General features: G+C 40.8%; 1 protein-coding gene across 5 annotated transcripts in view; it reads left to right on the forward strand.

The window, feature by feature from the left end:
* LOC128702733 (ras-related protein Rab-27A-like) overlaps nucleotides 1-24,374 on the forward strand; it is a 127,201-nt gene that overhangs the window by 10,844 nt on the left and 91,983 nt on the right. For 4 of the 5 annotated variants that reach the window (XM_070101821.1, XM_070101820.1, XM_070101823.1 and 1 more), the window contains exons 2-3: nucleotides 8,633-8,788; nucleotides 19,069-19,142. In XM_070101821.1, coding sequence (XP_069957922.1) covers nucleotides 8,633-8,788; nucleotides 19,069-19,142 — 230 coding nt within the window. Of the gene's footprint in view, nucleotides 1-8,632; nucleotides 8,789-19,068; nucleotides 19,171-24,374 lie in introns of all 5 variants that reach the window. The other variant, XM_070101824.1, reaches the window with a different exon arrangement.

Genomic DNA, 24,374 nt, shown 5'->3' on the forward strand with positions numbered 1-24,374 from the left:
ATACTATATGTAAAGCTACTCAGTAAGTAAGTTCATTTAGGTACAAGTACACACAAGTACAATTGTTTAGTTTAGCATATGTGTAAATTACCTAGGATAACTCGGCATTCTTGCTTCAGTGATGCTGCTAGAGAGTTTGTTCCACTCATAAACAACTTTGTTACCAAACTACTACTATGCTATATCTTTTCTTATCTAAATTTGTCGAATTTCAATCCATTGCTGAGAGTCCTGTCTTGGTAAGATGCTCTCGGCACATTATTTATTTCCCCTTTATTCCTCTTTTCTATTTGTGCACTTCAGTCATATCCCTCCTAATTCTACAGTGTTTTCAGACTGCAAATTCAGTTCCTTCATTTATCTTTTTATGAAAGGCTGTTGATAAATGGGATTAACTTTGTCATCCTTCTGTATATTTTCCAGCATATTTATGTTTATTCTGTAATATGGAGACCAACACTGATCATTACAGTATAAGAGGCCATGCACTTGCATATATGAAGTCAAACCTCACTAATAGACAGCAATACGTCTCTTCTAATAGCACAACTTACACAGCAAGACCTTTGGACACTGGTGTATTGCAGGGAAGTGTTCTTGGCCCCCTACTTTTCCTGTTATACATCAATGACCTCCCAAATGTATCTCAACAACTCAGACCCATTCTCTTATTCTTTGTGCTGATGATACAACTTCGTCATCTCCCACCCTAATCTTTCTTCACTTAACACTATTGTTAATAAAAAACTCGTAAAAATATTGACCTAGATGACTGCTAATAAACTTACACTTAATATTTACTAAACCTTCTTCTGTATATGAGGCCTGGTCACAGACCGGGCCACGAGGGCGTTGACCCCTGGAACTCTCTCCAGGTAAACTCTCTCCGGGTATTATGTTTGGAAGTAGAGCAAGTAAGGTCCATTATGGTTAACAATACCCTTATTGCTAAGCATAATAAGGGAAAATTCCTGGGTCTACATCTTGACAGCAACTTGAATTTCAACATCTATATTCAACATACATGTATAACAAAAAAAGTATCCAAAACAGTTGGCATCCTCTCTAAGAGACTATTTTGTGCCACAAACAGCTCTATTTACACTATAATATTCTCTGATCTATCCCTACCTCACCTATACTATTTATGCCTGGGGATCCACAACAGCAACTCGCCTTAAGCCAATACAGTGGTACTTTGACTTATGAGTGCCCCAACTTACTAGTTTTCTAGGTTACAAGCCGTCTCTCGGTCGGTACTTCGTCCCATCCCACATGCTCTTCCAAGACATAACTGGAAGGATAATATTATTATTATCACACCGGCCGATTCCCACCAAGGCAGGGTGGCCCGAAAAAGAAAAACTTTCACCATCATTCACTCCATCACTGTCTTGCCAGAAGGGTGCTTTACACTACAGTTTTTAAACTGCAACATTAACACCCCTCCTTCAGAGTGCAGGCACTGTACTTCCCATCTCCAGGACTCAAGTCCGGCCTGCCGGTTTCCCTGAATCCCTTCATAAATGTTACTTTGCTCACACTCCAACAGCACGTCAGGTAGTAGGTTGGTAGACAGCAACCACCCAGGGAAGTACTACCGTCCTGCCAGATGACTGTGAAACAAAAACCTGTAACTGTTTTGCATGATGGTAGGATTGCTGGTTTCTTTTTCTGTCTCATAAACACGCTAAGATAACAGGGATATCTTGCTACTCCTACTTACACTTTGGTCACACTTCATAGACACGCACATGCATATATATATATATACATACATCTAGGTTTTTCTCCTTTTTCTAAATAGCTCTTGTTCTTTTTATTTCTTCTATTGTCCATGGGGAAGTGGAAAAGAATCTTTCCTCCGTAAGCCATGCGTGTCGTATGAGGCGACTAAAATGCCGGGAGCAATGGGCTAGTAACCCCTTCTCCTGTATACAATTACTAAAAAAGAGAAGAAGAAAAACTTTATAAAACTGGGTTGCTTAAATGTGCGTGGATGTAGTGCGGATGACAAGAAACAGATGATTGCTGATGTTATGAATGAAAAGAAGTTGGATGTCCTGGCCCTAAGCGAAACAAAGCTGAAGGGGGTAGGAGAGTTTCAGTGGGGGGAAATAAATGGGATTAAATCTGGAGTATCTGAGAGAGTTAGAGCAAAGGAAGGGGTAGCAGTAATGTTAAATGATCAGTTATGGAAGGAGAAAAGAGAATATGAATGTGTAAATTCAAGAATTATGTGGATTAAAGTAAAGGTTGGATGCGAGAAGTGGGTCATAATAAGCGTGTATGCACCTGGAGAAGAGAGGAATGCAGAGGAGAGAGAGAGATTTTGGGAGATGTTAAGTGAATGTATAGGAGCCTTTGAACCAAGTGAGAGAGTAATTGTGGTAGGGGACTTGAATGCTAAAGTAGGAGAAACTTTTAGAGAGGGTGTGGTAGGTAAGTTTGGGGTGCCAGGTGTAAATGATAATGGGAGCCCTTTGATTGAACTTTGTATAGAAAGGGGTTTAGTTATAGGTAATACATATTTTAAGAAAAAGAGGATAAATAAGTATACACGATATGATGTAGGGCGAAATGACAGTAGTTTGTTGGATTATGTATTGGTAGATAAAAGACTGTTGAGTAGACTTCAGGATGTACATGTTTATAGAGGGGCCACAGATATATCAGATCACTTTCTAGTTGTAGCTACACTGAGAGTAAAAGGTAGATGGGATACAAGGAGAATAGAAGCATCAGGGAAGAGAGAGGTAAAGGTTTATAAACTAAAAGAGGAGGCAGTTAGGGTAAGATATAAACAGCTATTGGAGGATAGATGGGCTAATGAGAGCATAGGCAATGGGGTCGAAGAGGTATGGGGTAGGTTTAAAAATGTAGTGTTAGAGTGTTCAGCAGAAGTTTGTGGTTACAGGAAAGTGGGTGCAGGAGGGAAGAGGAGCGATTGGTGGAATGATGATGTAAAGAGAGTAGTAAGGGAGAAAAAGTTAGCATATGAGAAGTTTTTACAAAGTAGAAGTGATGCAAGGAGGGAAGAGTATATGGAGAAAAAGAGAGAAGTTAAGAGAGTGGTGAAGCAATGTAAAAAGAGAGCAAATGAGAGAGTGGGTGAGATGTTATCAACAAATTTTGTTGAAAATAAGAAAAAGTTTTGGAGTGAGATTAACAAGTTAAGAAAGCCTAGAGAACAAATGGATTTGTCAGTTAAAAATAGGAGAGGAGAGTTATTAAATGGAGAGTTAGAGGTATTGGGAAGATGGAAGGAATATTTTGAGGAATTGTTAAATGTTGATGAAGATAGGGAAGCTGTGATTTCGTGTATAGGGCAAGGAGGAATAACATCTTGTAGGAGTGAGGAAGAGTCAGTTGTGAGTGTGGGGGAAGTTCGTGAGGCAGTAGGTAAAATGAAAGGGGGTAAGGCAGCCGGGATTGATGGGATAAAGATAGAAATGTTAAAAGCAGGTGGGGATATAGTTCTGGAGTGGTTGGTGCAATTATTTAATAAATGTATGGAAGAGGGTAAGGTACCTAGGGATTGGCAGAGAGCATGCATAGTTCCTTTGTATAAAGGCAAAGGGGATAAAAGAGAGTGCAAAAATTATAGGGGGATAAGTCTGTTGAGTGTACCTGGTAAAGTGTATGGTAGAGTTATAATTGAAAGAATTAAGAGTAAGACGGAGAATAGGATAGCAGATGAACAAGGAGGCTTTAGGAAAGGTAGGGGGTGTGTGGACCAGGTGTTTACAGTGAAACATATAAGTGAACAGTATTTAGATAAGGCTAAAGAGGTCTTTGTGGCATTTATGGATTTGGAAAAGGCGTATGACAGGGTGGATAGGGGGGCAATGTGGCAGATGTTGCAAGTGTATGGTGTAGGAGGTAGGTTACTGAAAGCAGTGAAGAGTTTTTACGAGGATAGTGAGGCTCAAGTTAGAGTATGTAGGAAAGAGGGGAATTTTTTCCCAGTAAAAGTAGGCCTTAGACAAGGATGTGTGATGTCACCGTGGTTGTTTAATATATTTATAGATGGGGTTGTAAGAGAAGTAAATGCGAGGGTCTTGGCAAGAGGCGTGGAGTTAAAAGATAAAGAATCACACACAAAGTGGGAGTTGTCACAGCTGCTCTTTGCTGATGACACTGTGCTCTTGGGAGATTCTGAAGAGAAGTTGCAGAGATTGGTGGATGAATTTGGTAGGGTGTGCAAAAGAAGAAAATTAAAGGTGAATACAGGAAAGAGTAAGGTTATGAGGATAACAAAAAGATTAGGTGATGAAAGATTGAATATCAGATTGGAGGGAGAGAGTATGGAGGAGGTGAACGTATTCAGATATTTGGGAGTGGACGTGTCAGCGGATGGGTCTATGAAAGATGAGGTGAATCATAGAATTGATGAGGGAAAAAGAGTGAGTGGTGCACTTAGGAGTCTGTGGAGACAAAGAACTTTGTCCTTGGAGGCAAAGAGGGGAATGTATGAGAGTATAGTTTTACCAACGCTCTTATATGGGTGTGAAGCGTGGGTGATGAATGTTGCAGCGAGGAGAAGGCTGGAGGCAGTGGAGATGTCATGTCTGAGGGCAATGTGTGGTGTGAATATAATGCAGAGAATTCGTAGTTTGGAAGTTAGGAGGCGGTGCGGGATTACCAAAACTGTTGTCCAGAGGGCTGAGGAAGGGTTGTTGAGGTGGTTCGGACATGTAGAGAGAATGGAGCGAAACAGAATGACTTCAAGAGTGTATCAGTCTGTAGTGGAAGGAAGGCGGGGTAGGGGTCGGCCTAGGAAGGGTTGGAGGGAGGGGGTAAAGGAGGTTTTGTGTGCGAGGGGCTTGGACTTCCAGCAGGCATGCGTGAGCGTGTTTGATAGGAGTGAATGGAGACAAATGGTTTTTAATACTTGACGGAAGGATAATACTCCCACACTAATCCCAGATTGTAGTGAGGCACCTTGTCTCTTGTTTGGTTCTTATATAAATCCAGGGAAGAGGTAACCTCCATTTCAACACTCAGAGGCTGGGTGGAATACTGATAGTGGTGGGTGGAGTAGTGATGGTGGTGGGTGGAGTAGTGATGGTGGTGGGTGGAGTAGTGATGGTGGTGGGTGGAGTAGTGATGGTGGTGGGTGGAATACTGATGGTGGTGGGTGCAGTAGTGATGGTGGTGGGTGGAGTAGTGATGGTGGTGGGTGGAGTAGTGAAGGTGGTGGGTGGAGTAGTGAGGGTGGTGGGTGGAGTAGTGATGGTGGTGGGTGGAGTAGTGATGGTGGTGGGTGGAGTAGTGATGGTGGTGGGTGGAGTAGTGATGGTGGTGGGTGGAGTAGTGATGGTGGTGGGTGGAGTAGTGATGGTGGTGGGTGGAGTAGTGATGGTGGTGGGTGGAGTAGTGAAGGTGGTGGGTGGAGTAGTGAGGGTGGTGGGTGGAGAAGTGAGGGTGGTGGGTGGAGTAGTGAGGGTGGTGGGTTGAGTAGTGAGGGTGGTGGGTGGAGTAGTGAAGGTGGTGGGTGGAGTAGTGAGGGTGGTGGGTGGAGTAGTGAGGGTGGTGGGTGGAGTAGTGAAGGTGGTGGGTGGAGTAGTGAGGGTGGTGGGTGGAGAAGTGAGGGTGGTGGGTGGAGTAGTGAGGGTGGTGGGTTGAGTAGTGAGGGTGGTGGGTGGAGTAGTGAGGGTGGTGGGTGGAGTAGTGAAGGTGGTGGGTGGAGTAGTGAGGGTGGTGGGTGGAGTAGTGAGGGTGGTGGGTGGAGTAGTGAAGGTGGTGGGTGGAGTAGTGAGGGTGGGTGGAGTAGTGAAGGTGGGTGGAGTAGTGAAGGTGGGTGGAGTAGTGAAGGTGGTGGGTGTAGTAGAGATGGTGGTGGGCAGAGTAGTGAAAGTGGTGAGTGGGGTAGAGATGGTGGTGGGTGGAGTAGTGAGGGTGGTGGGTATAGTAGAGATGGTGGTGGGTGGAGTAGTGATGGTGGTGGATGGAGTAGTGATGGTGGTGGGTGGAGTAGTGATGGTGGTGGGTGGAGTAGTGATGGTGGTGGGTGGAGTAGTGATGGTGGTGGGTGGAGTAGTGATGGTGGTGGGTGGAATACTGATGGTGGTGGGTGCAGTAGTGATGGTGGTGGGTGGAGTAGTGATGGTGGTGGGTGGAGTAGTGATGGTGGTGGGTGGAGTAGTGATGGTGGTGGGTGGAGTAGTGATGGTGGTGGGTGGAGTAGTGATGGTGGTGGGTGGAGTAGTGATGGTGGTGGGTGGAGTAGTGATGGTGGTGGGTGGAATACTGATGGTGGTGGGTGGAGTAGTGATGGTGGTGGGTGGAGTAGTGATGGTGGTGGGTGGAGTAGTGATGGTGGTGGGTGGAGTAGTGATGGTGGTGGGTGGAGTAGTGAAGGTGGTGGGTGGAGTAGTGATGGTGGTGGGTGGAGTAGTGATGGTGGTGGGTGTAGTGATGGTGGTGGGTGGAGTAGTGAGGGTGGTGGGTGGAGTAGTGAGGGTGGTGGGTTGAGTAGTGAGGGTGGTGGGTGGAGTAGTGAAGGTGGTGGGTGGAGTAGTGAGGGTGGTGGGTGGACTAGTGAGGGTGGTGGGTGGAGTAGTGAAGGTGGTGGGTGGAGTAGTGAGGGTGGTGGGTGGAGTAGTGAGGGTGGTGGGTGGAGTAGTGAAGGTGGTGGGTGGAGTAGTGAGGGTGGGTGGAGTAGTGAAGGTGGGTGGAGTAGTGAAGGTGGGTGGAGTAGTGAAGGTGGTGGGTGTAGTAGAGATGGTGGTGGGTGTAGTAGAGATGGTGGTGGGCAGAGTAGTGAAAGTGGTGAGTGGGGTAGAGATGGTGGTGGGTGGAGTAGTGAGGGTGGTGGGTATAGTAGAGATGGTGGTGGGCAGAGTAGTGAAGGTGGTGGGTGGAGTAGTGAGGGTGGTGGGTGGAGTAGTGAAGGTGGTGGGTGGAGTAGTGAGGGTGGTGGGTGGAGTAGTGAGGGTGGGTGGAGTAGTGAAGGTGGGTGGAGTAGTGAAGGTGGGTGGAGTAATGAAGGTGGGTGGAGTATACAATATTTCTTATTTTAAAACTCGTAACAAAAAAATTGGGGTGTTTTTTTGGGGGCTGGAACGGATTAATGGTATTTCAGTTACAGTGGAACCCCGAGTTTTGTATGCCCTGAGTATTGTACGCTTCGAGTTTAGACTGCTTTTTCGGCTTAATTTTGTACTGAGTTTCGTACTATGCCCTGTGTTTAGTACCACGTACCAGACCTGTCCGCCTGCCCGTGCCAGCCTGCATCCCCCACGCAGGCGTTGTGATCCAGTCTGGCTTTGTTGTGGCTTGAGTGAACACTAACCTGCATCCTCATTCAAAAATTTCACTATTATTCATTGTGTTTGGTGCTTGTTTATTAAGTGCGACTGTGAAATAAGCTACTATTGGCCCAAAGAAACTTGCTAGTGACACCCCTGTGGTAAGAAAGTGAGAAACACCATAGAAGTGCCTTCTTGAAGACAGCCAGGGGTCTATTGGTAATCCCCCTTATGTATGGTGGGAGGCAATTGAACAGTCTTGGGCCCCGGATACTTATTGTAAAATAAGTGAATGTGGAGGGAAACCTGTAAGTTTATCCAGGTATACACAAATACAGTTACAGTTTATTATACATAGCAACATATCTGTAGAGAACTTCGGATAACCCAAAAAAGTCAAAGTGACTTATTTCCACTGGGGCCCTTAACCCTTAAACTATCCAAACGTAGATCTACATCCATGTGCGGGGGGGCTCCGAATGTAGATCTAAGTTTTTTTTACATGCTTTCAAATGGGGAAAATCAAGGTCGGAGCGCTACGCATGTGAACGTAGATTTATGTTTGGATAGTTTAAGGGTTAAAGACTATTGCATAGCCGATGGGTTTTAACACATAATAAACCACCTAGCCATTTTGTATAACAATCCAGAAACAAGAACAGATCTTGCAAGAACCCTTGCAAGATTTGTTCTTGCAAGAGTAAAATTGTTGATGCGTAAATATCGCCCCTGGGTATTCTAACCTAACCACTCTGTAATCCAGCAAAGTCACTAATCTGGCACCCTACAGCTCCCGATGATGCTGGATTAGTGATGGCCAATCTGTACTTTGGTTGTCTGTTTCTGTTGAATACTTAATTAAATACAAGAGGGCCACGTTTTTGTGGCTGCTAGGTTCCCCCACCCCTGGTGATAAGTGAAAATTGCTGATGGGTGGAAAAGAGTGTTTTTTCAATATTGAATGCATCAAAAATGGCTGTTAATGTGTTCATTGTATATTAAGTGCTCAAAATAGCTAGGCATGAAAAAAAAAGATACAGAAGTACAGTAAATACACAGTACATATAATACTTACCTTGAAATGTGGTTCCAGTTGCTCATCCCTTATGTAGCTGTTGTGCAAAAAGAGTGGAAAAGTGGAAAAAGCTCCAAACATAATGAACAATGGCTCTGTTGAAAATTACTGAAAAGAGGAACACCGAAAAGAGGGTGCCAAATATGTGGGGCCTCCTAGTACTCACATGCACCATGTATATTCTTTGTTTAAGACAGTGTATACAGTACTTTTGAATGCCATTTTAGCAGATTGGAATTTGCACTATCTTATCCTCATGACACGCAAGTTAATATTTTTTCACTGTTTTTTTTTTTTATTTCAGATGAGTAGTGGCAAGGACTATGATTACTTAATTAAGTTTCTGGCACTAGGAGACTCTGGTGTGGGTAAAACAAGCTTCTTGTACCAATACACAGAAGGTTTCTTTCAGCAGCAGTTTATCTCAACTGTTGGCATTGACTTCCGGGAAAAGCGCCTGGTCAGTAATTTTTTTAATGCTGTGCTTGTTTACTTGTTAATTTTTTTTTTTTTGCTCTTTTTGAATAAAATGCTCTAATATCTGGGAGCACATATACAGTGCCTGCAAAAATTGTCCAGACCTCCCCTGTATTATTATGAAAATTGCTAATAAGTAAGAATATAAACCTTATAGAACAAAAACTGTAATACAGTGGACCCCCGCCTAACGCTCAGCTCCCAACTCGACCAATTATGTAAGTGTATTTTTGTAAGTGCTTTTGTAGGTGTATTTTTGGGGGTCTGAAACGGACTATAATCTAATTCACAATATTTCTTATGGGAACAAATTCGGTCTATAATGGCACCCAAACAGACTTCTGGATTGAAATAATATCGTTAGGCGGGGGTCCACTGTATTTGGTACTTACGCTAATATTTTGTTGTCTTCCTCTTGACCTTGATGACCATTTGAAGCTGTTTGGGTATGCTTTCATTCAGATTCCTGAAGTAATTATTGGATAACTGCTTTACCCAAGTATCCTTGATCTCCTGCAGGCACAACATGGATGAAATGTGGAAAGATTCCATCTTTTTCATGGTATTCCAGGCATTCTCAATAGGATTGAGGTCTGGACTGTTTCCCTGGCCACTGTAAAACCTCAATATTTTTCCTCAACAAGCCACTTGGTTACATTTTTGGACTTGGGGTCAAGGGACGTTATCAAGCATAAAGGTGGTATAGCTGTGAATTTTGAAGATATTCAACAGGTTGTCTTGAGAATAGTGAAGTAGTGGTTGGCATTCATTGTAATGTTTTGAGAAAGGATGTACAACCTCCCAGCACCAAGTAAACCACTGAAGCAACTCCAAACCATGACAGATTGTGGATGCTTACTGTGTATGCAAGTTGTACCTCCTGATGGAGGGGCACCTCACCCTGTTTTGACCACCTTGAATGCACTGGTCACAGACTGGGCTGTGGGGGCATTGACCCCCGGAACTCTCTCCAGGTAAACTCCAGGTAAACTGAAATGTGGATTCATCTGACCACATTGCATTTTTCCAGTCATCAGTGCTCCAGTGAACAAATTTCTTGGCAAACTGCAGGCACTCCTTCTTCATACGAGATATGAATAGAAGCTTTCTTGCATCAATTTTGATTATATTTTGCCTTTATTGCTCTCCATTACCCCAGTAAGCCTACCTCTTGCACACTCCTACCCTACAGTAGTCTCTGATTTCTGCATATTCCTTCTTTAGCACACCAACCGTGCAGCAAAGTATGACTGTTTCTGGGTTTAGTGTTTAGTTTGATTATATTATTTTTATTCAAACCCATTTAAGAGTGTTGGTACCACTATACTCGGGTACATTTTTCTTTTTGCCTCATGGATAACATTCTTTGTCTCTACAGATTTCTCAGTACACCACCCATCTTTTTTTTTTTTTTTCCTCCCTTGTCAGTTTTATGGTTTTCCTCATTTTTCATAGACCTGACTGCTAACAAATTCACTCCCAGATAACTGAATACATTTACTTCCTCAATATTCCTTTCTTCCAATCTGATATCCAGTCTTTCATTACCTGTATTTTTGTTACCCTCATCACCCTGCTCTTTCCCATGTTCACTTTCAGATTTCCACCTTTTACATACTCTTGCAAATTCATCCACCAACTTTTGTAACTTTTCTTCAGAATCTCTCAAAAAGACAGTGTTATTTACAGAAAGCAACTGTAACAACTCTCATTTTGTATTAGAACCATTACCTTTTAATCTCACACCTCTCTCCAACACCCTAGTGTTCACTTCTTTTTCAACCCCATCTATAAATATGATAAAAAAGCATACTAACATCTCACATCCCTATCTAAGATCTACTTTTATTGAACAAAATCTCCCTTTCTCCTACATACCCTAACCTGAGCCTCATTATCCAGTTTTTTTTTTTTAACTGCTTCCCTATCCACCCTATCTTATGCTTTTTCTGATCCATAAATGCAAATGAAGAGTTTCTTACTTTTATCTAGGTCTTGTTCACTAATGTGCTTCAGTGTAAACACTTGGTCTGCACATTCCCTGTTTTGATCCCATCTTACCCAGCTCCCTTACACCTTTCATTCAACCTACTGCCTCACATACTCCCTACACTCAATATCTGGCTCTTTCTCACTTCTAAAAGATGTTATATGTCCCTGCCCAATGTATAAAATCACTGCCTCTCTCTCTTCATCAACTTTTAACTGTTCTTCAAAATATTTCCTCTATCTTCCCAATACTTCTACCTCCCTATCTAATAACTGTTAAAGCCATTTGTTCCTAGGCTTTCTAAGCTTATTGCTCTTGCTGTAGAATTCATTCTCAGTAAAATAAAAAACCCAAACCTAACTCTCATTTTTTCTTCATAAACACTCCCTCACCACTCTCTCAACCTCTTTTATTCTCCATATACTCCACCATATTTGCTTCTACTTCATAAAAACCTCTTATATACTAACTTATTTTTGTCCCTTACCACTCTCTTTACCTTGTCATTCTGCTAATTGCTCCTCTTCCTCTTGCACCCACCCTCATATATCCACTAATTTTTGCTCCACACACTAACACTGCCTTCATAAATCTACCCCACACCTTTTTGACCTGCTCCTCCTCATTACTTGTACTCTCAAGTTCCCCTTTCTCCCAATAGCTGCTTATATCTCATCCTAACTGTCTCCTCCTTTAATTTATAAACTTTCACTTCTTTCTTATTCACTTGTACATCATTTATCTCTTTCTCTAACTGTAGCTATCACTAAATAATAATATATGTCACCCCTCTAAAAACATGTACATTTAGGAGTCGACCTTTTATCTGCTAGTGTATGGTCTAACAAACTGCTAGCATTACTCCTAATATTGTATCGTGTGTACTTTCTTTTCCTCCTTTTCTTTAATTTCATATTACTTATTACCAAACCTTGTTCTTTGTATAGTTCATTTAGATGTTATACATTTTCATTTATGCATGGCACTCCAAGCTTGCCTACTACACCCTCTACAACAGTTTCTCCCATAACTTATGAAATTGTAATAACACGATTACAAGCCTAGTTGGATGAATTCTATTAAACCAGCTGGCCCAGTGGTTAGTGCACTGACCTGGGAGTTTCAGGACTCACCTGTCATGGGTTCAAGCCTTACCCAATCTGCAATTAGATTCTTCCATTTTATCATTTAGGTCCCCCACAACAATTACTTTCTCAGTTGGTTCAAAACTCCCTGAACACTCGCTTAACACCTGCAGGTGTTAAGCAAATGTTTAAATACTTAGCATAATCCACTTTTTGCCTCTCATCCGTATCGTTAAATTTATCCTTAACCCTTTCAGGGTCCGTCCCGTAGATCTACGGCTTTACGTTCAGGGTCCAAACCGTAGATCTACGCCATGAGCTCAGCTCACTCTGATAAACTGTGAGTGGTACATTTGGGTCTAGATATGAGAGAATACATCTATGTGGTATGTGTGCACCACATAAAACAGATCCTGCAGCACACTGTGTATAATGAGAGAAAAAAAATTAAATCATGATTTTTCGATTAAAACAGCAACTTTGCAGTGTTTTTTCGTATGTTTTTTATAGTTGTATTTGCGATTTCTTGGTCTGATTTGATAGAATGGAAGACATATTACAGAAATAGAGATGATTTTGATTGGTTTTAGCACTGGAAATGGCTTGAAACTGAGCTCAAAGTAGCAGAAATGTTAAATTTTTGCCGATATTCAAGAGTAAACAAACGACCTCACACATCTAATACACGTCAGCTGGTGGGTCTAATATACATTCATAAATATGGTGATTATATTTATACAATTATTACAATATTGCATAACAGTAAATCTTCTATTTTTTGGTGGGAATAAAAATTCATTATGTGAATAAAAAATCAAAATGGAATTTATTTGTAAAGCCTCAAAACATAACTAATGAACAGAGGAAATGTTAGTTTAGTGCCAGGAATGCCTACATTGTTCATTCTGGACCCTATTTTGAAATTGGAATATTTTGAACTTTGTGTTAAATTGGCCAAATTAACAATTTCCGATCACTTTATTTTGTAGTTGAAACAGTTGACTTGGCGATTTCTTGTGCTCAATCGATAGAATAGAAGTAATACTAGTGAAATAGCTAAGAATTTGGTTGATTGGAATAATGTAATTGGCCTAAAATGGAAGTCAAAGTCGGCAAAATCGCCGATTCGTAAATATCGCTGAGACATCAAAATTCGCGAGAGCATAATTTCGTCAATTTTCCACCAAATTTCGTACTTTTTGTTTTATTACCTTCACAAAAAGATTCTCTACGATTTCATAAGAAAAAATAAAATTTTTTTTTTTTTAAATTCTTGGACACTGGTGCGTGACTCCAGATTTGGGCCTTGGACCCTGAAAGGGTTAAATTATCCTTAAATTTATACATTTATATGCCCTCCTTTCTTTCCATAAATATATTATCATTGCTACTCCTTCCTTTGTTCTAATTCTCTCAGATACACCTGACCTCCCACTGAAATTTTCCTACTCCCATTAGGGAGTTCAGAGCTAGGACATCTTGTTTCTTTTCTTTCATAACTTTTGCACTTAATTCTCTCTTCATATCCATACTACACCCATGAACCTTCATATGTCCTAACTTTAAATTTGTTCTTCAATTTAGTAATTGCTACAGGAGAAGGGGTTACTAGCCCTTTGCTCCCAGCATTTTGGTTGCCTTTTATGCCACACATGGCTTACTGAGAAAGGATTCTTCTCCACTTTCCCATGGAGATGAAAGGACATAATATAAGAACAAGAACTATTAAGAAATTAGAAAACTCAGATGAGTGTATATACACATACATGTCCACTCATAGGTGTATGTTTAGTATAAACTGAGTGTGAGCAGGGTAATATTTAGTGAAGGGATTCAGGGAAACCGGTTATTTTCATATAGTCGGACTTGAGTCCTGGAAATGGGAAGTACAATGCCTGCACTTTAAAGGAGGGGTTTGGGATATTGGCAGTTTGGAGGGATATGTTGTGTATCTTTATACGTATATGCTTCTAAACTGTTGTATTCTGAGCACCTCTGCAAAAACAGTGATAATGTGTGTGGTGAAAGTGTTGAATGATGATGAAAGTATTTTCTTTTTGGGGATTTTCTTTTTTTTTTTGGGTCACCCTGCCTCGGTAGGAAACGGCCGACTTGTTGAAAAAAAAGAAAAAAGTGTAAGTAGTAATAGCAAGATGACACCATCTTGTTTGAGACAGAAAGAAGACATCAGCGATCCTACCATTGTGTAAAACAATTACAGGTTTCCATTTCACACTCATTTGGTAGGATGGTAGTATACCTCCCTGCGTGGTTGCTGTCTCGCAAATTGCTACATGAATAAAATCTTTAATGTTCCTCTGTATTCATCACCTTTCAGTAAGGTGAGGGAGTGAGGACGATGCCATGATCCTGGTGCAAAGTTCTTCATCAAAGAAATTAAAGCTGTCCTCCTTTTCCTTGGATTAAGTCTTACTACCTCCCACTACCCAGGTGCTATAATAAGACTCATGGGTTTAATACTTATGAATACAGGTGCTCCTCTACTTACGATGGTTTGACTTGTGATATTTTGACCTGATGATAATACAAAAGCAATTATTATGGAGATGAAACTTAAGATAATTATCCAGCATGAAGGCAGCAAGTCTCTGACTTGTGTTATTTTATTTACCTAATTTTGGTATTTAGTTACAGTAATTATTTGTTTATTTACATATTCAGTGACAGTAGTTATTTGTTTATTTATTTATTTAGCATATTCAACTTATGATGAGTTTTTTGGAACACAACCCCGTCATAAATAGAGAAGCACCTGTATAATAATAATTTTTTAACACAGTGGCCATCTCCCAATGAGGCAGAGTGAACCCCCCCCAAAATTACTAAATTGCCAGGAGCATTTATACTAAATGCTCCTGGCCTTTTAGTCACCTCTTATGACATGCATGGCTTAATGAGGGAAAATTCCTCTCCACTTCCTCATGGAGTATTATATTATTTACGATATACAGCAGGGCCCCGCTTTACGGCGTTTCACTTTACGGCGTTCCGCTAATATGGTCATTTCAAATTATGACCAAAACTCGCTATACGGCTCCCCCCACCTGACTTTCTAATACGGTCACCGCGCCCCACCTTGTTTGTTTACATTCTTCGTGAGCTCAGTAAGCACTAAGTCTCTCCATTTTGTCTGGAAACTCCAAAATTTCAAATGTTTTTAAAAGTTATTTCATATTTTATATATACTCTGATAATTATACTTATGTATACCTGTACTTAAATAAACTTACATACTGTGCTGGCGTGCAGGTACACATTAAAATCAGTAAGAGTGTCTTATGTCTCCAGACATCATATTAGTAATGATAATAATAATCATCGAGTCTCATTTAAATGTCGTATATTACGTTAAATGCACATTTTCATTAATCCATCTATGATATTTTTTCAAAATTATATATTAAACACGATACATAACATAAAAAGATGATAAATACACCCCACAATAGAATAAATAAACATAAATATGAGATGTGGTAGCAGACGACTTGCACAAGTGACGCCATATTAGAAATGATAATAATAATAATCACCGAGTCTCATTAAATGTTGTATATTACGTTAATATACACATTTTCATTAATTCATCCATGATATTTTTTTCAAAATTATATAATAAACACGATACATAACATAAAAAGATGATAAATACACCCTACAATAGAATAAATAAACATAAATATGAGATGTGGGAGCCACATAACTTGTACAAATGATGCCAAGAATAAAATTTTCTCTAATCTAACATAAGAGAAAATGTGTTACTGGGGGTAACTAGAAAATTATTCCTTTTGTATGTATGTAAGTAAGTTTATTCAGGTATACACAAATACAGTTACATAGATTATCATACATAACAACATATGTGTAGAGAACCTAGGATAACCCAAAAAAGTCAGAGTGACTTATTTCCATTGCCTTCACTCAGAGCTTCATTTCTTCTCAAAATGATGTTACATGAGAATGGGAGTGTTCTTCTTTATTTATTCTACCGTATCAATGTAGAGACAACCTGTACACAATGTAACTTGTACACAAACCAGACGTGTACACTGTTTACAAAACTTACCTTCGCCTGGTTTGTTTACATAACTCTGCGCCTGTCCTCTCTCATGCACTCATTCTTTCTCTCTCTCATTTATTCGTTTTATCTCATTTACTTACTCCTGACCCTACATTAAGACTACAAATATTTTAAGGTAAGTAATGAGTGAACTGTATATACATTTTATCGCTCTGGGATGCTTAAATGTAATAGAATATTATGTGTAGGTGGGTTGGCCTGGTATGGTAGCCCAGCTGACTACCATACACACCACACTTGATTTTTTACAATAAATACTACTCATCTCACCCTATATTTTAAGGTAAGTAATGAGTGAACTGTATATACATTTTATAGCTCTGGGATGCTTAAATATCATAGAATTGTATGTGTGGGTGGGGTGGCCTGGTATGGTAGCCTGGCTGACTACCATACATACCACACTTGATTTCTTACAATAAATACAGTGGACCCCCGGTTAACGATTTTAATCCGTGCAAGAGGGGTAATTGTTATGCGAAATAATCGTTATGTGAATGAATTTTCCCCATAAGAAATAATGGAAATAAAATTAATCCGTGCAAGACACCCAAAAGTATGAAAAAAAAAATTTTTTACCACATGAAATGTTAATTTTAATACACACAAACTGAAAAAGGCATGCACACTTACATGACACTTACTTTTATTGAAGATCTGGTGATGATTGATGGGATGGGAGGAGGGGAGAGCATTATCTTCTTACTGTTTAGAAGGGGAATCCCCTTCCATTAGGACTTGAGGTAGCAAGTCCTTTTCCGGGGTTACTTCCCTTCTTCTTTTAATGCCACTAGGACCAGCTTGAGAGTCACTGGACCTCTGTCGCACAACAAATCTGTCCATAGAGCTCTGTACCTCCCGTTCCTTTACGATTTGTCTAAAATGGGCCACAACATTGTCATTGAAATAGTCACCAGCACGGCTTGCAACAGCTGTGTCAGGGTGATTTTCATCCATAAAGGTTTGCAGTTCAACCCACTGTGCACACATTTCCTTAATCTTTGAAGTAGGCACAATGGATTCCACAACTGGCATAGGCTTCTCAGGGTTAGCCCCAAACCCTTCAAAATCTTTCTTAATTTCCATACTAATTCTCACCCTTTTTACCACAGGGTTGGCACTAGAAGCTTTCTTGGGGCCCATGGTCACTTATTTTCCAGAAACATCACCGAAAACACTGTAATAATACGAAATATTCCGAGTGTATGCTTGGATGTTAGCGCGGAGGCTGCCTGGTAAACAATGGCACGGGCGGCACATGTGAGGCTGGGTGAGGGCGCACATTGGACGCGTCTCGGACGAAAATCGGTGAGCGGGTTTTTAATCGGTATGCGCGGCAAAAATTTTGCGATTAAAGTAAGCGGTATGTGAAATAATCGCTATGTGATGCCATCGTTATGCGGGGGTCCACTGTACTACTTGTCTCACCTTAGATTAAGACTATAAATATTTTAAGGTAAGTAATGAGTGCACTGTGTGTGTATTGTACTTTTTTATTGTTTTTTTGATGCCTGGTTCTATTGCTAACTTAATATATGTTAGTGTAAACTTGTTATCTAGTGTTTGTATGCATTTGTAAATGGAAAAAATGGGTGTTCCACTTTACGGCGGTTTCCGCTTTACGGCGGTAGCCTGGAACCTAACCAGCCGTATAAGTGGGGCCTTCCTGTACAATAAGACACATGTGCACGAGACATACATGCAACACTTTGTTGTCCTTTTCAACTGAAGAAGCCTGTTGTACAGGTGAAACATTTCGGCAGTGAAGATACCCAAGAGTTGCACATGTCTCATGTTTCAGTAATTTGCATCCATGAAGTACATCTTTTAACTCCACGCCTCTTGCCAAGACCCTCGCATTTACTTCTCTTACAACCCCATCTATAAATATATTAAGCAACCACGGTGTGATGTCACCGTGGTTGTTTAATATATTTATAGATGGGGTTGTAAGAGAAGTAAATGCGAGAGTCTTGGCAAGAGGCTTGGAGTTAAAAGATAAAGAATCACATATAAAGTGGGAATTGTCACAGTTGCTGTTTGCTGATGACACTGTGCTCTTGGGAGATTCTGAAGAGAAGTTGCAGAGGTTGGTGGATGAATTTGGTAGGGTATGTAAAAGAAGAAAATTAAAAGTGAATACAGGAAAGAGTAAGGTTATGAGGATAACAAAAAGATTAGGTGATGAAAGATTGAATATCAGATTGGAGGGAGAGAGTATGGAGGAGGTGAATGTATTCAGATATTTGGGAGTGGACGTGTCAGTGGATGGATCTATGAAGGATGAGGTGAATCATAGAATTGATGAGGGGAAAAGAGTGAGTGGTGCACTTAGGAGTCTGTGGAGACAAAGAACTTTGTCCTTGGAGGCAAAGAGGGGAATGTATGAGAGTATAGTTTTACCAACGCTCTGATATGGGTGTGAAGCATGGGTGATGAATGTTGCAGCGAGGAGAAGGCTGGAGGCAGTGGAGATGTCATGTCTGAGGGCAATGTGTGGTGTGAAAATAATGCAGAGAATTCGTAGTTTGGAAGTTAGGAGGAGGTGCGGGATTGCCAAAACTGTTGTCCAGAGGGCTGAGGAAGGGTTGTTGAGGTGGTTCGGACATGTAGAGAGAATGGAGTGAAACAGAATGACTTCAAGAGTGTATCAGTCTGTAGCGGAAGGAAGGTGGGGTAGGGGTCGGCCTAGGAAAGGTTGGAGGGAGGGGGTAAAGGAGGTTTTGTGTGCAAGGAGCTTGGACTTCCAGCGGGCATGAGTGAGCGTGTTTGATAGGAGTGAATGGAGACAAATGGTTTTTAATACTTGACGTGCTGTTGGAGTGTGAGCAAAGTAACATTTATGAAGGGATTCAGGGAAACCGGCAGGCCGGACTTGAGTCCTGGAGATGGGAAGTACAGTGCCTGCACTCTGAAGGAGGGGTGTTAATGTTGCAGCTTAAAAACTGTAGTGTAAAGCAACCTTCTGGCAAGACAGTGATGGAGTGATTGATGGTGAAAGTTTTTCTTTTTCGGGCCACCCTGTTTTGGTGGGAATCGGCCAGTGTGTTAATAATAAAAAATAATAAGTACATCTTTTGCAGATCTACCGTGGAGATGGTGCTGGTCGTTCCCAGGGCGTCCACCTGCAGCTGTGGGACACTGCTGGACAAGAAAAGTACAAGACCATTTTTCCGTCACAATCTGTGTGCACCTCTAAAATTACATTTCATCATAAGTAGTTTGATATACAGTATATTTATATAAATTTAGATACTTTGTCAATTTAGTTTTTTATTTTGTTTCAAAGTGTATTGCAGAAGTTTTAAGATATTTGCATTGCAGTACAGTGCATGTTTTGTTTTTGTTGTTTAGAAAATAGTGTGTTGATTTTCAATATTTGTGTGTGCTACTTTCTAATATAATGGTAGAGCATTTGGCTCTTGATTGACAGGATCCAGGTTTAATTCTGAATGAGTTGAGACATATGAGTTAGTTTCTTAACACCCGTTGCTCCTGTTCACCAGCAGCAGATGCCTAGGAGTTAGTATTGTTTTGCATCCAAGAGTAGAACCTAAGGACTTCAGTGGGTTAGCCAGGGTTAATATATCTTCTGGGTAATAACACAAATACATATAGCCTTTTACATCTATCATCAGTGTACAGCATGACTGCACTTGCAGTTTACTCGACAGTGCTCTCATATTTCTACAAATTGAATCAAGAAATCATAATAATATGATTACAGACAAATCACAGAACAGGTGGGGGCTTGATCCAAGGAAAGTGAGTCTTAAAACTCAGAGTCCAGTGTGTTAACCACTTGGCCAGTTGGCCTTGGAGCTAACTGGCCAAGTGGTTTATAAATTGTCATTTATAAATGATGATGATTATGTTAGCTTGGTGATTATTACACTAAGTTAATATAATCATTGTCATTTATAAATCAAAATAAGATATTAATCTAAGAGCAAGCTAGTCCAGTGGTTAACACACTGGCTGTGAGTTGTAGGACTCACCTGACGTAGGCTGAAGCCCCCACCCATTTGTGATTTCTACAGATTCTTCAATAATTGCTGTCCATCTTAGTACAGGTACCATCCGACTTACGACCAAGCTTGGTTCCAACCAACTGGTCATAAGTCAAAATGGACGTAAGTCGAACCTTACTACTGAATATCAACATCACATTTTTGTAATGATTTTATTTTATTGTTTTATTTTGGTACGTATTTCATTTTTTACTTACCTTTTATGCTGTTAGTACTGTATTTTGTACTGTAAGGTTTAGGATAAACACTGTGTACAACACAAACAGTTGTTTATTTTCCAGAAATTTGGCATACAAAACATGGTCGTAAGTCGAGTGGTCATGTGTCGAGCAGGTCGTAAGTCGGATGGTAGGTGTATTTATGTGGTAATCTGTCCTTCATTTAGAAGAGGTATGGAGATATGTTGCAGTGATGGAGTGAGTAATGATGAAAGTGTTTTCTTCTTTTTTGGGGTCACCCTTCCTTAGTGAGGATTGTTTATTTTCTTGTCACTCAGCCTCCCTCTCTTATCCTTTGCCCTGTTACTCTGTTTTTTACTACATTGGCCATATTCCACCAAGATAGGATAACCTAAAACTGGAAACTTGTTAATTGTCATTCATTCAGTAGCTAGGTTGCCAGACATACATGGACATTGCAGTCCACATGTCCCTCTATACCACAACCTTCCCACTCATCCATCCTGTACTGTACTGTACTGCATTGTACTGCACTGTACTGCACTGTATTGTGCTTCACTGCACTGTACTGTACTGTGCTGCACTGTACTGTGCTGCACTGTACTGTGCTGTACTATACTGTGCTCTGCTGTACTGCACTGTGCTGCATTACACTATACTGTACTACACTGTACTCTCTAGAATGCAGGAGGGAGAGATGATTATATATACTTTGAGAATCCTAGAGGAATTCGTACCGAACTTGCACATGAAAATCACTCCTATGAAAGCAAAAGACTCAGCAGACGATGCAACATCCCCCAATGAAAAGCAGGGGTGTCACTAGCACAATAAGAGACAACACAGTAAGTGTCAGGGGCCCAAGACTGTTCAACTGCCTCCCAGCATACATAAAGGGGATTACCAATAGACCCCCTGGCTGTCTTCAGGAAGGCACTGGACAGGCACCTAAAGTCAGTACCTGACCATCCGGACTGTGGTTCGTACGTTGAGATGCGTACAGCCAACAGTAACAGCCTGGTTGATCAGGATGTGATTTACCAGGAGGCCTGGTCACAGACCAGGCCGTGTGGACGTTGACCCCCGAAACTTTCTCCCGGTATACTCCAGGTATGCAAGATAGAGGTGGTAGTGCAGCAGCACTTGGAAGAGGAAAATGGAAATACAAAAGAAGTTCATTGTAAAGGGATTAGCTGGTGTGTTCTTCCATGTGTTTACATTCTTGGCATATCTTGTGGCATCTAAGGGTAGGTGTTAGAAATGATTAAACTTAGTGAATAAGGTATGACAATGGTGGTAATAAAATAATAATAATAATCATTCTGGAGCGCTTTAAATGTCCAATACATATTTCGTGTAGGTTTGGTAGCTGACTTTTAAAGCACTCCAGAGTGATTGTTTTTATTTTTACTGATTATTATTGTTAATTATTATTAATTATTATTGTTAATTATTATTAATTATTATTGTAATTATTATTATTATTCTTTCTTTCTTTCAATGTACCAGCCGTATCCCACCGAGGTGGGGTGGCCCAAAAGGTAAAACGAAAGTTTCTCCTTTCAAATTTAGTAATATATACAGGAGAAGGGGTTACTAGCCCCTTGCTCCCGGCATTTTAGTTGCCTCTTACTACACGCATGGCTTATGGAGGAAGAATTCTATTCCACTTCCCCATAGAGATAAGAGGAAATAAACAAGAACAAGAACTAGAAAGAAAATAGAAGAAAAGCCAGAGGGGTGTGTACATATATGCTTGTACATGTATGTGCAGTGTGACCTAAGTGTAAGTAGAAGTAGCAAGATGTACCTGAAATCTTGCATGTTTATGAGACAGAAAAAAGACACCAGCAATCCTACCATCATGTAAAACAATTACAGGCTTTCGTTTTACAATCACTTGACAGGACGGTAGTACCTCCCTGGGCGGTTGCTGTCTACCAGCCTACTACCTATATATTATTATTATTATTATTGTTAATTACAAGGGAACCTCTACTTACGAGTTCAATCTGTTCCGTGACCTTGCTCACATCTGGATTTGTTCATTTACAGGGTCAATTTTCCTCATTTAAATTAACTGAAATGCAATTATGGTAATTCGTTCTGGCTCTCAGGAGGCATGACAAAATCCCTCAATAATTTCCCTAATATCAACTCTGTGGCTTATTTATCTATCAGAATTCATCCAATATGACATATAAACAATATTAATGACATAGAAACATGATATATACACTAGAATGAATGAAATATTGCGTATGTGAACCCATGCACTCTGCCCCAGGCCCAGACTCATGGAACTCCATGTTCATCAAAAACTGCAAGGAGCCCCTATCATGTGCTTTTAACATCCTGTGAAGAGGGAGCATGGAGACTGGGATCATCCCACAGTTACTAAAAACAATAAACATAGCCTCGCTCCACAAAGGGGGCAGTAAAGCAATAGCAAAGAATTACAGACCGATAGTGCTAACGTCCCATATTATAAAAATCTTTGAAAGGGTTCTAAAAAGCAAGATCGCCACCCATCTAGATACCCATCAATTACACAGCCCAGGGCAGCATAGGTTTAGAGCAGGTCGCTCCTGTCTGTCCCAACAACTGGACTACTACGACAAGGTCCTAGATGGTCTAGAAGATGAACAGACTGCAGATGCAATATACACAGACTTTGCAAAAGCCTTTGACAAGTGTGACCATGGTGTAATAGCACACAAAATGCATGATAAAGGAATAACAGGAAAAGTCGGTAGATGAATCTATAATTTCCTAACAAATAGGACACAGAGTAAAGTCTGAGGTGGCTACGGTGTAAAGCTCTGTTCCACAAGGCACAGTACTCTTCCCTATCTTGTTCCTCATCCTCATATTGGACATAGACAGGAATATAAACCACAGCGCCATGTCTTCCTTTGCAGATGACACCCGAATTTATATGACAGTGTCCTCCATTGAAGACACTGTAAAACTCCAGGTGGACATCAACCAAATCTTTAAATGGGCTGAAGAAAACAATTTGAAGTTCAGTGATGAGAAATTTCAATTACTCCGATATGGAAAACGTGAAGAAATTAAAACTTCATCGGAGTATAAAACAAATTCCAACCACACAATAGAGTGAGAAACTAATGTCAAAGATCTGGGGTTGATCGTGTCAGAGGATCTCACCTTCAAGGACCATAACATTGTATCAATCGCATCTGCTAGAAAAATGACAGGATGGATAATGAGAACCTTCAAAACCAGGGATGCCAAGCCCATGATGACATTCTTCAGGTCACTTGTTCTATCTAGGCTGGAATATTGCTGCACACTAACAGCACCTTTCAAGACAGGTGAAATTGCTGACCTAGAAATTGTACAGAGAACCTTCACTGCTTGCATAACTGATAAACCACCTAAATTACTGGTAACACTTGAAGTTCCTAAATCTGTACTCTCTAGAATGCAGGAGGGATAGATACATGATTATATACACCTGGAATATCCTAGAGAGACTAGTACCAAACTTGCACACAAAAGTCATTCTCTACGAAAGCAAAAGACTTGGCAGATGGTGCAACATCCCCCCAATGAAAAGCAGGGGTGCCACTAGCATGATAAACAACACAGTAAGTGTCAGGGAGCCCAAGAGTGTTCAGCTGCCTCCCAGCATATATTAGGGGGATTACCCCTGGCTGTCTTCAAGCAGGCCCTGGACAGGCACCTAAAGTCAGTACTTGACCAGCCGGGCTGTGGTTTGTATGTAGGATTACGTGCGGCCAGCAGTAACATCCTAGTTGATCAGGCCCTGATCCACCATGAGGCCTGGTCACAGACTGGGCTGTGGGGGCATTGACCCCTCGGAACTCTCTCCAAGTATACTCCAGGTAGTGGTAGTGGATGCAGCGGCACCACAGCTGGCTTTGTCTCTGGGCGAGTGAGGAAGCTTCTGCTCATTCATCCAAACATTTCACTATAATTCATTGATTTTCATGGTCATTGATTGAGTGCAACTGGGAAATAAGTAACCATGGCCCCAAAGAAAGTTCCTAGTAAAGTTCCTTTGGTAAAGAAAGTGAGAAACACGATGGAATTTAAGAAAAGTTGTTGAAAAGCATGAGAATGGTGTACAGGTCCTAGAACTTGCCAGGATGTATGGGAAAAACAAATCAACAATCACTTCCATCCTGGCAA

This window comes from Cherax quadricarinatus, chromosome 79 (assembly GCF_038502225.1).
Source record: "Cherax quadricarinatus isolate ZL_2023a chromosome 79, ASM3850222v1, whole genome shotgun sequence".
Classification (NCBI taxonomy): domain Eukaryota; kingdom Metazoa; phylum Arthropoda; class Malacostraca; order Decapoda; family Parastacidae; genus Cherax; species Cherax quadricarinatus.